The following is a 13,850-nucleotide window of genomic DNA, read 5'->3' on the forward strand; positions in this document are numbered from 1 at the left end:
AGCACCCCCCCGGCTTGCTGCCCCAGGCACGCGCTTGGCATGCTGGTGCCTGGAGCTGCCCCTGAATAGAGGGACATGAGGGGGAGCAGTCACACTTTCACAAGTCTCCTTAAAGTACTAAATCCAATACTGCAAGGCAACTTTCCAATAACATTTAATTTGATGTCTAAAACTCTTAAGTCAATTTGCTATCTGGAAATAAGGTAAATACTGCTAAGAGTACATTATTTACCTCTCCAAGTTCTTCATGAATCTGTTCCATATAAGTAGTTTCCCTGATAAGATCAACAGGTTCTGGATCAATGTAAGAGTCATCCTGTCGCTCTGATGTGTCAGTGTCACTTTCTTCACTTTTTCCCAGGCCATCATTATCAGACTCATCATGATCGTGATCATTTTCCTTATCAGATTTGTCAGAGTACACGTCTTGATCTTTAAAGTGATGCCTTTCAATTTCACTATCATTTAATCTACAACAAATACACAGAAAATAAATCTAAAATGTTGTGACAGTCCCTTTCCTTCAAATTGTCCACAACGATGAATAACATCCTCAAACCAACATCCGAAGAAGTGAGCTGTAGCCCACAAAAGCTTATGCTCAAATAAATGTGTTAGTCTCTAAGCCCACATCCAGATTAACCCGCTGTATCGGCGGGTTAAAATCGATTGCTCGGGATCGATATATCGCGTCTAGTCTGGACGCGATGTATCGATCCCCGAGCGCGCTTACATCGATTCCGGAACTCCATCAACCCGAACGGAGTTCCGGAATCGACACGGAGAGCCGCGGATATCGATCCCGCGCCGTCTGGACAGGTGAGTAACTCGATCTTAGAAATTCGACTTCAGCTACGTTATTCACGTAGCTGAAGTTGCGTATCTAAGATCGATTTTCCTCCTCTAGTCTGGACGTGGCCTAAGGTGCCCCAAGTACTCCTGTTCTTTTTGAGGATACAGACTAACATGGCTGCTACTCTGAAATCCTCCAATCAGGAACTTATTTAATGCAGGCGTGTCAATACCAATATCTGATAGCCATATCAAACGGATAGCACTGCAATAAGAAAGGATCACAAGGAAGAGCCTTCCTTGAAACTTTTATAGCAATCTGTTTGGTTTGCTTTGCTTTTGCTTTGAACTATGAAGTTCATTACCAACCCTACAACAATTTTGTCCTCGTACAGGTTTTACCTTACAACCCTCACTATTTTGTGTATAAACAATATGTATGATTGATTGCCTAATAGTGACCTAGCTACTTTTAGTGGGTTTTAAAGACTGTTTATATTTGTATGATACATACATACATACACAGGTAGATCTATGGTCCAGTTAGCTTACATAGCTGAGAACTGCATTTCAAAAGTGTCAAGTGTTGGAGTAGCTATTGCATAACTTTAAAAGAAAGGCCAAGGGAAGACGTTTGCAAAATTCTATGAAATGCCATCTCACTAATGTTTCTCTGGGTAATAGCTGGGTGTCCAGCTGGAGGCAGATCATATATATTCGTTGAAAGGAGCCAGTAGAATGAGGGCAGTACTTGTTCCATGAGTTCTCACGGGCTTATCTGATAATCTCTACACACACACACAATGGACTGGGCCATGAAAAGACGGTTACTCACCTTTGTAACTGTTGTTCTTCGAGATGTGTTGCTCATATCCATTCCAGTTAGGTGTGTGCGCCGCGCGTGCACCCTCGTCGGAAAACTATTACCCTAGCAACTCAGTGGGCCGGCAGGTCGTCCCCTAGAGTGGCGCCGTCATGGTGCTCGATATATACCCCTGCCGGCCCACCCGCTCCTCAGTTCCTTCTTGCCGGCTACTCCGACAGTGGGGAAGGAGGGCGGGTGTGGAATGGATATGAGCAACACATCTCGAAGAACAACAGTTACAAAGGTGAGTAACCGTCTTTTCTTCAAGTGATTGCTCATATCCATTCCAGTTAGGTGAATCCCAAGCCTTACTTAGGCGGTGGGGTCGGAGTGAAATGTGGCAGAATGAAAACTGCTGAGCCAGAGGCTACAGCATCTCTTGACTGTTGAACCAGGGCATACTGCGAAGCAAAAGTATGGACCGAGGACCAATGGAGCTGCGCGACAGATCCCGTGGGTAGGAACACGAGCCAGCAAGGCAGCAGCTGAAGCCTGAGCCCTGGTAGAATGCACGGTGATGTGGCTTGGGGAAATATGAGCCAAATCATAACAAGTGCGGATGTACGCCATCACCCAAGAAGAGATCCTCTGAGAGGAAAACAAGCAAGCCTTCCCTTTGGTCTGCTACCGTGACAGAGCTGGGGCACCTTACAAAATGGTTCTGTCAGCGCAATATAAATGCGAGCACTCTACAGATGTCCAGGGAGTGCAATTGTTGCGCCCACTGCGTTGAGCTGTGGGTAACATGAAAGGCCGAAACCACCTTAGGGAGGAAAGCCGGGTGCGGTCATAACTGCACCTTGTCTTTGTGAAACCTAGTGTATGGCGGAACCACCGTAAGAGCTCTGAGCTCGGAGACCCGTCTGGCCGACGTGACAGCTACGAGGAAAGTTGTCGTCCAAGACAGGTATAGCAGAGGGCCGGTCGCGAACGGCTCGAATGGGGAAGACATAAGTCTGGTTAAAACTAGGTTGAGGTCCCAGGTTGGGGCTGGGCGGTGCACCCAAGGGTGCAAGCGCTCCAAGCCCTTGAGGGACCTCGAACCCATAGAGTGTGAGAACACGTAACGTCCACCTTAGCCTGGCTGGAAGGTAGAGATGGCTGCCGAGTGTACCCTCAGTGATGATACCGCCAGGTCCTGCCGCAGAAGTCCAGAGGCAGGCCAAATAGAGGGTATCGAGACCTCAGTAGGAGCAAGATCGAGCGTATTGCACCTGTAGAAGAAACGCTTCCAGTCAGCCCAGTACGTTGACCAGGTGGAAGGCTTCCTGTCACCCCGGCTCAGTTACGCAGCAGCCACACCGTGAGGCGAAGAGGCTGCAGGTCCGGGTGACGAAGCCTGTCGTGGCCCTGAGTGATGAGGTCTGGGTGGGGTGGCAGGGTAATTGGGTCGGTTATTGACAGGCCGAGCAACGTGGTATATCAGTGCTGCCTGGACCACGCTGGCGTGATCATGATGATGCGCGCTCTGCCCCTGCGGAGTTTGAGTGGGACCTAATGAACCAGTGGGAACAGTGGGACGGCATAAAGGAGTTGGCCTTTCCACGGCATCAGGAATGCGTCCAAGATCGATCCCAAGGAGAGACCTTGGAAGGAGCAGAACATCTGGCATTTTCTGCTCTCACGGTGAGCGAACAGGTCTATGTGAGGAAAAATCTCCACTTCTGGAAAGCAGAACGCCTCACATGGGGCAGAGTGACCACTCGTAAGACAGGAAAGACCTGCTGAGTCAAAGCGCCAAGGCGTTCCGAACGCCTGGGAGAAATGACGTCACCAGCTCCATCGAGTGGGCCATGCAAAAGTCCCAGAAATGGATGGCCTCCTGACAAAAGGGGGGAGGACCATGTCCCTCCCTGGTTATTTATGAAGCACATGGCCGTTGTGTTGGCTGTAAACACCGAGATACCACGGCCTCGCAGCTGCCGCTGGAACCCCTGGCACACCAGGCGGACTACTCTCATTTTTGGGGCATTGATGTGGAATGCCAGCTCCCGAGAAGACCAAAGGCCTTTAGCTCGGAGGTGACCATGAGCACTCGAGCAGAGAGATGAAGCGTCCGTCATCAGGGGCAGTGAGGGCTGGGGAGGATGGAACCGCATCCCTGCCCACACCAGGGAGTTAGCCACCACTCTAGGGAGCCTAAGGTGCTCGAGGGAACGGTGACTACCATGACCATTAGCTCCCTGTCCGGGTGGTACGCCGAGGTGAGCTGGACTTGGAGAGGACGGAGGCGGAGCTTGGCATGTTTGGTTACAAACTTGCGGGCAGCCATGGACCCAGGAGACTGAGACAAGTGCGAGCTGAGGTCGTTGGGAAAGTCTGCAGACCTCGGATGATTGTTGCCATCGCCTAAAACCGCAGTTTTGGTAAGCAGGCTCTGGCTAGGTCAGAGACCAGGATAGCCCCTAGGAAGTCCAACCTCTGCGTGGGAACCAGAGTGGATTGCTCTATAGTAATCATCAGGCCTAGACCTGTGAATAAGACCGTGACGATGCCCACGTGCTGAGTGGTTTGTTTCTCGGAGTCTCCTCGGATAAGCGAATCGTCCAGATACGGAAAAACGCATATCCGACATCAGCGAAGGTAGGCGGCGACTATGGCCGTAAACCAGAAGTACTGACGGTTGGCTAGAAAGTGGAGGTATCTCCTGTGCGGAGGGAAGATGGCGTTGCGAAAGTACGCGTCCTTCATATCAAGGGCGGCATAGTAGCCCCCAGGAGGCAAGGATGGAATAATGGTTCCCAAGGATACCATGCGGAACTTCAACCTTATCCTAAACTGGTTGAGTCCGCGCAGGACTAGGAAGGTCTGAGACCTCCGTTCGAGTGGGGGATTAGGGCATAACGGGAGTAAACCCCCTTGCCCCTTTCGTCAGTCGGCATCTGCACCTCTTGTATGAGGAATTGCTCGTGAGAGGGGTCCCTGAAGGGGGACAAGGCTGGAACAAATTAGAGGTGGTACCTATGCTCCACCGTGCGCAGGACCCAGCGATCTGAAATTAACTGGGGCCACGCCAGGAGAAAGCGGGATTGGGATCCCGGCCTGTGACTGGTACACCGCCCTCAGGCGCACCTTGGAAGGTTCGTCTTTGGTCCCAGTGGTAATTGAGAGGGACCTTGACTCTTTAGGGGTCCTGCTGAGAGAGCGCATTAGGACCCTATTGTCCATTAGGCTTCGCAGCCTGGGGCTGTCTTTGCTGTGAAGAGGCCTTTACCAACAAAGGGTAAATCCTGAATGGCATACTGCAGCTCCAGCCGGAGGTTTGAAACCTGAAGCCATGAGATGCACCTCAGGGCTACACCAAAGGCCAGAGTCCTGGCTGCTGAGTCTGCTGCGTCCAACGAGGCCTGGAGGGACGCTCTGGGTACCTTTTCCCCCCGTCCTCCAAGATGGCAGTGAACTCTTGGCGGGAGTTTTGAGGGAGAAACTCCATAAACTAAACTATCTTCACCCAGGTGCTATAATTATAGCAGCTAAGCAAGGCTTGTTGCTTTGCTACCCAGAGCTGCAGGGCCTCTGCAGAGTACACCTGGCGGCCAAGTAGGTTCATTCGCCAAGCCTCCTTCGGTTTCGGGGCTGGCGCCCGCTGGCCATGCCAATACCTCTCCTTAACAGACTGAAAGACTAGTGAGCAGAGAGAAGAGCGGACAGACGAGTAGTCGTACCCCTTAGAGGGCCCCAAACCGGGTCTTCTACCTCTGGGACCTCCTCCACCTCAGGTTGTCGGGGGGCGTATCAGAATCATGGTCCTGAGCATAAGATCTGCGCATGTGGGATGACACGGATGCGTGTCTGGATGGCCATGGAGGTACTAAAAAAAAAAAAAAGGCATGGGCAGAGTCTCTGACTCTATCGGACCTTGCCCAACTCGGCACCGGGGACCGGCACCGGGAGGCGTACCGGTACCTGGAACGAGATCCAGACCTGCAACCAGAACGGTGCCGGGAGGTCGACCGAGATCTCGAGGCTCGGGGAGAGGCTACGGGAGTCACGGTACCTGTCGCGGTGCCGGGAGTCGGAACGGTGCCGATAGTAGCGGGACGGCAAACGGGATACCGACCGGTGCGGCGAGTGCGACCAGTACCGATGAGGAAAACAGCATCGGGACTGCAAGTGGTGTCGGGTGTGCCGACGGGACCTGGAGCATCTGCGGGACCGTGATCATGAACGGTGCCGCTCTGCTGTGCTGACAGAGGATGGTCATATGAAGAGACTGTATTACCCGCACCGGCGGTGCCGGGGTCAGGCAGCATCGACTCTGTCATGGCAATGAGATCCCTCGCCGTTGGTAATGTCTCCGGCGTGGAGGGAACAGCAGGCTCAACCACAGTGCATACTGGGGAGCTGTCAGGCACCGGATTCGATGGCCCTCGTGGGACCGGGATCGACGGTACCGAGGTCGTCAGAGCTTCGGTAGGTGTCGGGCGATCCGACTTAGACGAGCTCTCTGGCTGCGGTGCAGTCGGCACGGAAGCAGCAGGAGCAGTAAGCTCTACCACGGCGCGTGCCGGGGAGCCATCAGCCTACAATTCCTGCTGGTGCCTTTCTCGACCTCGGAGGAAGGGAGCGGTGCTGAGTCGACTTCGGTGCCGGCGACAGTCGGCGCTGGCGACGGTTGGCGCCGGAAGGCCTTGGCAGTACCGGCGGGGTCTGGTGCCGAGGAGGCGCTTCTGCCAGCTGCTTGATCATCGCTCGGTGCCAAAGATGGAGGGGTAAGTGAAAGTCCCGCTCCTTTTTGTTCTCGGCTTAAAGGCCTTGCAAATGGGGCACTTAGCTGTCAAGTGTGATTCCCTGAGGCACTTCAAACAGGAGTCGTGTGGATCTTCCTTCGGCATCGGCTTCTGGCAGGCCGAGCCCATTTTAAAACCCGGTGAGCCGTGCATGGGCTCCAGCACCGGATGCAGGGAAGGGGCTACTTCCTGAACCCCGCTAACTATTACTAAACTAACTATGTTAGCAAAGAAAAAAACATATAACTATACAAATATATATATAAAAGGATTATAACTGCATAACTATATACGAGAACTACGAGTAGCTAGGGAAGTGGAGGTCAGCTAAGCCACGCTCCACTGTTCCAACGACCGACCCGGCAGTAAGAAGGAACTGAGGAGCGGGTGGGCCTGCAGGGGTATATATCGAGCACCATGATGGCGCCACTCTAGGGGGCGACCTGCCGGCCCACTGAGTTGCTAGGGTAAAAGTTTTCCGACAAGTGTGCACGCGCGGCGCACACACCTAACTGGAATGGATATGAGCAATCACTCGAAGAAGAACCAAGGATTGATGCAACAGGCCTCCTCCTCCTCCTCCCAGTTTCACCCTAGTCTCAAGGGGTCCCCTCAGAGGCAACTGCACTGTATTTCTCCAGATGCAGGTCTTCACCCACTTCCCTGCATATAATGGCATAATGTTCAGCATCCTGCATTGGGGAGATGAGCAACAACACAATCCTCCCACAAAAGGAAGGTAAGGGAGCAGAATTCTCATGACATGTCCTGGAGTAGATGGCAGAACTCTAACATCCTGCTCCAGGCTGCACATATGATGGCATTTTTCTCAGATTCATGTGGTGGGAAAGGGAAAATTATGGGGATAAAGATTGATAATGGATGTATTCTTGGTTGTCACAATAAGCTTTTTGACCGCTTAAGTAGCTCCAATGAAGTTAACACTCAGAAACGAAGATTCCAGAAGTGAGGTGACATTCTGGGTAACAGAAATAAAGTGCACTCACACTTGAGAGTAAGATTGTTTAAGTATCCTTCTCCAATGTGTGTGTTCTGGGAGTGCCTACTGTATACTCCCAAAACACACATACTAGAGTTCCAGCGCTCTGAGTTCTTCCAGTGTTGTATGTTTATCCTCTATCAACCAGATATATGATGAAAAAATCAGAGAAAAAATTTAAAAATAAATTTTACAGTAATGCCAGATTTTTAAAGGCATTTAGGCCTTGCTATGTTCAGCACTGCGATCTCTTAACTGACTTAGGAACCTAAGCTTCATTTTCAAAAGGGATTTAGGTGCTTAGGCGCCTAAATCCGCCAATTACCTTTAAAAATCTGGGCCTAAATCCCTTTCGAAAATCAGTTAGGTGTTGCAATGCTGAGTGCAACTATGCCTAAATACCTTTAAAAATCTGGGCCTAAATTCTTTTGAAGCAGACTCTGTCCATGCCCTCCTTTGTGTTCTGTATAAAACTTAAGATTCTCCATGTTCAAAAATAAGAGCCTTGCTGTTTGGAAATACCACTGATCTATTTTGGTTGTTTAAGACTTCATTTCCAACCAGTTTATTGTATCATCTTCCTGGAATCTTTGTCCCAAAGCATCTTCAGCCCTGAACAATGTCTAGGAAGTTATTGTACACTGAGTGTTAGAGGCAACATGAGAAATTTTGCCTATTGGTTTTTGGCATACAGCTTTTGTACTCCATCATTCACTTTTGAAAATGAGGGTATATATCAGTCTGGTCACCCAAAAAGTTGAGCGTTGGTCAAAGTGTATCAATGACTTTATAATATTATTGTTCAAATTACCACCTATAGTACAAAAGCCAAAAATCTAGCAATTTATGTCAGATGAATTAAACTTTTGACCTTCAGATGAAGCAACCCAAAGGGTACTGAGAGGGCTCCAAGAGGGATTAAACAGCAGTACTTTAGCAATTGGAGTCCACATTTACTGCCTATTTTTGAACACAGGACTGTGCGCATTTTGGAGAAAATGAAATAAGTTCTCTAGAAAACAATGGATGTGAGAAACTTGGTTAAAGGAAACGAAGGTTCCTTACCTATAACAGGAGTTCTTTGGGATGCCTCTGCATATTCACACTTACTTGTGCTGTGCCACCTTGTGGTACCTTGCAGTAGAACCATCTTCTAGCAATGCCAGCTAGAGCAGTCTTGCGCCCCACCCCTCATTTTCATGTCGCACTCAGGGTGAGACTACATAGGAGCGGAGCACCCTCACCACCTCAGTTCCTTCCACTGCAAAGCCAGAGACACACAAAAATAAGTACTCTGAGAGGGGAAGGCAAGTGGGAAGTGTGAATATACAGAGCCATTTCGAAGAACTCCAGTTACTGAAAAGTAACCTCAATTTCTTCTTCAAGTAGCTTTGCATATTCTCCAACTATGAGATAGATTGTTGCTGCCTCCAGATGAGTTTCAGAACACCTGATCAGAGTCCTACTTGAATAGAGACTAAAGCACTGCTCTGACAAATCCAGAGTATAGTGCTTAGTGAAAATCTGCACTCAAGTCCAGGTTGCAGATTTGCAAATTTCATCAACTGGCATCTGCCTAAAATAGGCAAAGGAAGAAGCCACAACTCTGGTGGAATGTGGTCAAATCACAACAGGCACTGGAACTTTTACTAGCATGTAGCATTCAGCACTACATTGTGTAATTCACCAAGAACTAGTCTAGGAAGAAATCTTATACTCCATTTGTTTTTTGGCATAAGACACAAACAAGCTAGGATTTACAGAAACTTTTCGTCCTGTCCAAGTAATGGGCGAGGGACTTTTGGGCATGGAAAGTACGTAGGACAGAGTCTCTTTTCTTAGAGTGCAGCCTATGGAAAAGAACTGGCAAATTAATGTGGAAATCAGACACATTAGTTAAGAATCTGAGGTCAGGTCTGAGAACTATCTTGTCCTTAGTGAAAGAAGTGAAAAGTGGGTCAGCCATAAGGGCTTTCAGTTCACTCACTCTCCTTGTGATGGCAATAACGAAACCCGTATTGATAGATAAGAAGTAGAAAAAACACTAAGCCAAGGGTTTGAAAGGTTTCACCAGCATGGCCAACACCAAAATGAAGTCCCAAGAAGAGACAGGATCTTCAATGGGGATACACATTTGATAAACCTTTCATAAATCTTTTAATCAAACAATGAACAGTGATCTACCAACAACTAGATTGTGATACACAGAGATGGCTGCCAAATCAACTTTTAACAGTGAGTTAGATAATCCCTGATTCTTTCAGTATTCCAGATCACAAGGCACAGAAGCTGATATGGGGGTAATAAATAGAGATATGCCTGAAATCTGGACTACATTAGACATTAACAGTTTCTAGTGGATTGTTTTCTACAATTAACTAGTATATCCTGAAGATGAAGAATATGGATTGCTCAGGAGCAGAAAGAGTCAAAAGTCCGATCGCCCACTCCATCAGGTGAAGAGACTGAGTCCAGATGAAAGCTCCTGCCCTCCGGGTAGGACAGTAAAACTGGAGATCAGGGAAGACACACAAAAACTCCACTACACAGTAGAAGGAGATTAGTAAACAACAGCTGACATGGTCAACCTGGTGCAATTAGTATCATCCCCACTACTGTCTCGATCAATAGAAAAGTGGGAAAAAGCATACATCAAGTCTTTCCCCGCCAGTGGAAAAGGAAGGAATCCAACAGGGACTGACTGTCCTTGCCCACTCTGGAACAAAAGAGGAAACACTTTTTGTTGACTCTTGCTGTGAATAGCTCCACATCTGGTTGACTCCAACTGGAGAATACAGTCCGAACCAACTGAGCCTTCATGGACCATTCGTGAATCCGGGAGGTGCCTCTGCTAAGATGATCTGCTGTTCCCTGCTACATGTAGACACACAGACTAACGTCACAATGAATACTGCAGAAATTACAAAATACATACCACACTCCAGAAACAGCTGACCAGCAGCATAAACACTGGTTGCATAGCGAATTAGGGGAGGTGGTCTTGTTTAATACAACATGACCCAAGCCAGCAAAATTCGGAGGATATTCCCTGGCTGAAAGGGTGATCAGACCTCTCAGCTGACATGCGGGAGCTCCTCCCGATTCTGGCATGAGACATAGTTTTGTCTGGGGGCTTTTACTCGTGTCAGTCTCAGATTGGTTCCCTTTTACGTGTGTTGATACCGGATTGGCTCCCTAGCTCCTTCGCCTTCCAGGTTCCGAGCAGGAACCCCCTATGTCAGCAGAAGCTGTACTTGGCAAGCACGCTACTTCTTTGTTTGAGACATGCTTGCATGTCTGTATACGGCTCACAGGGTACACCCGGCACGCTAGGGTTATGCACACGACACCTTGGGGCTTTCCTGTCCTTTAAGGAACAAGAATCTGACCCAAAATGGAGACCGTCTTGTCCTTTTACCAAAACAAAATGGCTATGGACTGACAATTGGCCATAAAGAAGCCATGTTTAAGCGTGCACTTTAGGGTTGCGACAATCTGCTGTTCCCCGCTATATGTAGAGACACAGACTAACGTCACAATGAATACACCAATCCCACAGATTTATTGCCTTTCCACACAGGAGAAAGGATCCTTGCTGATGTAATACATTACTGATGTACTGTCCATTACCACCCGCGTAACGGAACAATCTGAGAGCCAGAGGAACAGTTCTTAATTTCAACATGTAAATGTGCAGGATTCTCTGCTAAAAAGACCAGTGCCCTTGAACTGTCATATGGTTCAGATACACCCTTCCCATATCCCCAGCCCTTGGTTGATGCGTCTGAAGTCACTATCCAGGTTGGACCCATACACCCCTGAGCACATCTGTTCTGACTGACCACCAGTCTAGGGACACTATCATCCTCTAAGGCATGGGTATCAACAACTGAAGACTGTTTCAACTTAGTCTGTAGACCAAGGCATCTACTGCCGCATAGATCTCATTCTCAAACAGGCAAACAGTGTCACATAGTAGTGGCTACCATAAGACCCAAGAAAAACGTTACTCTCTGGATCTTTAACAAATATTGACTTGTTTTGATAAATCTAGACTCTGGCAGAAAAGCTCTCCCCTCTATGGAGTCTAGTATAGCGCCTATAAAAAGGATCTTTTGTGAAGGGCAGAAAATCGACTTTGGGTGGAGAAAGAACCCTAAATCTGAAAAGAGATTGGTCATGAAGACTATTTAACAGATCTTCATTTGCAGATGCCTTCAGTAGCCAGTCATCTAAACAAGGGTTAACAAAAATACCCTGATTCCTCAGATGAGCCCCCACAACAGAGAGACACATTTTGTAAAAACTCTGCCAGTCTCTGCATTCTTCCTCTATCTCCTTCTTGGTAAAAATCTAGATTTGGAATAGAGTGAGCCAGGGACAACAGAACTGGCAGAAGATATAAGGAGCCAGCTTTTTGTGGAGATCCTGTAGGGGTCCTAGGAGGAGGGAGCATAAGAGGATCTGTGCAAGGGACCTTGATGCCCTCTAGCCTCCTCCTCCTGACAGTGGAAAAGATGATGATCTTTGAGTTGGGGAAACATGCCTCCTCTAAGAGCTCTTGCATTTCACTCTTGGATCAGACGTGCAGCGGCATCAAAAGGTGAACTGCCATAGGCTGCCATGATGATTGAACTCTCTGGAACTGAGGATGTAGATGGAACCAAAATGGGAGCCAAAATGGGAACCAAACTACAGATCTGAAGATTGAGACGATATCAAATCCAGTGTTACATGCAAGTCCATCTCCCTTGCTACTGACGCAAAAGGCTGAACAAGTCTGCGTTCTGCAGCCGTAGTGCCCTGATCTGAATCAGATGGATCTGACAGCTCTGATGCCTGTGCCAAGAACCAGAATTGCTCACTGTGGCCACTTTGTCTTTATGACCCTCTCTCTTCAGTGTCATTACTGTCAGCACCAAAGGCACTACCTACCCTGGTTCTGGCACACCAATGGACTCCATCTTCCTACATCTGTAAGTGGACTTTGAAGCTGATCCTAGTCCTACCACCACATGAGTTCCTTCAGGATTAGAAAGGTGTGAGGACAAAGTATGGCACCAGTAAGGGTGGATCAACTGTCTTGGCCTCTCTTCTGGAACTGGGCAGTGTTATCCGATCACATGGCCCTCAGTTTGGTCATGTTTCACCTCAGAATCTTAACTGAGGAAGCCGCAGGGATTGGGTCTGGTCCCAACTCAGGATGCGGCCTCTTGGAATCCTTCGGTCCTTTGTTGGAGGGAACAATAGAGGCAGAGACTGGCCTTTGCAACCTTGGATTGGAGGATTGCTCAGAACCAGAGGATCTGGCTTTGAAAGCTTCTTTCCATAGTAGGCGCTGCAGGTAAGTCTCCCTGTCCTTGTGGGCTCTGGGAGTAAAGGTCCTACAAATCAAACAAACAATCAAAAGACAAATGTCTTTCTCCCAAGCACTTAAGGCACTGCACAAGGTCGTTGTGTACCGGGAAGACAGTTAGGCAGGAAATGCACCTCTTAAAACCCAGCTTCTTCACTTCTACCATATCACAGAACTGAAAAAGAAACACTGACTAAATCAACAGCTAACAGTAACTATCTAAGAAGAAAAAACCCCAGCTCTGAAGAGACCAGAGAGGTTCACATATGTTTGTGGCATGTGGTTGGAAGGGACTGAGGTGGTGAGGGTGTTCCACCCTCTATACAGCCTTGCTTTTGGCATGGTGTGACATTGGGGGGGTGAGAGGGAGGCACAAGAGTGCCCCAGCTAATACTGCTAGAAGATGGTTCTACCACAAGGCACCATAAGGAAACACAGTACCCATAAGAAAGAATAAACAGGGCTACTTGAATATCATCAAGTAAAGAATCCACATCTGCACAGTTTAAATGTTACATTTTAAAAAAATACACAATTACAGATCTTTAAGGGGCATTAGGAGGCAAAAGGAATTCCAGTCTTAAGGTTTCCACTTTGATATTACCATTTCAAATTCAAAGATCTGCCTAAATGATTTAAGAGTTTTACACCAGTTTTAGTAACTTTCTTAAAATAATAAAATTAAGGGCTTGATTACTTACGGAAAGCTTTCTGCACTGTGTAAGTTGTTAGCACGCAATAAGCCATAGAGAGAAACCTGTGTGCTCTCTGTTGAAGAGTTCAAGTCATGCTCTTTACCTTCTCTAATCATCGTACGTTTAAGCAGACCCGAACATTTCAAAGCCAGTTCCAAAGCATCCATCCAACACCTGCCTAAAGATAGATGCTTGTTAGTAATGGAATTTTATATCATTCATTTCACAATGATGAGTTATTTTGGGCCCCCTCATACCTTACCTTTGAAAGGCACATACTAGAATAATAAATGCACACTTACTCCACAGACGTTAGGTGACTTGGATTTTAATATCATTCCAGACCTAAAATATAAAAATAACTTACTTCCTGTCTAGATGTGAAAGGGACTCCAAGGTAGGACTGGCAAGG

General features: G+C 47.9%; 1 protein-coding gene across 8 annotated transcripts in view; it reads right to left on the reverse strand.

Annotated features, from left to right (window-relative positions):
- OSBPL8 (oxysterol binding protein like 8) overlaps positions 1-13,850 on the reverse strand; it is a 215,141-nt gene that overhangs the window by 30,904 nt on the left and 170,387 nt on the right. For all 8 annotated transcript variants that reach the window (XM_050934840.1, XM_050934831.1, XM_050934821.1 and 5 more), the window contains 2 exons: positions 13,445-13,616; positions 233-470 (listed from right to left, as the gene is read on the reverse strand). In XM_050934840.1, the coding sequence (XP_050790797.1) occupies positions 233-470; positions 13,445-13,616 (410 nt within the window). The remainder of the gene's footprint in view (positions 1-232; positions 471-13,444; positions 13,617-13,850) is intronic.

The sequence above is a fragment of the Gopherus flavomarginatus genome, chromosome 1 (assembly GCF_025201925.1).
Source record: "Gopherus flavomarginatus isolate rGopFla2 chromosome 1, rGopFla2.mat.asm, whole genome shotgun sequence".
NCBI classification, from domain to species: Eukaryota; Metazoa; Chordata; order Testudines; family Testudinidae; genus Gopherus; species Gopherus flavomarginatus.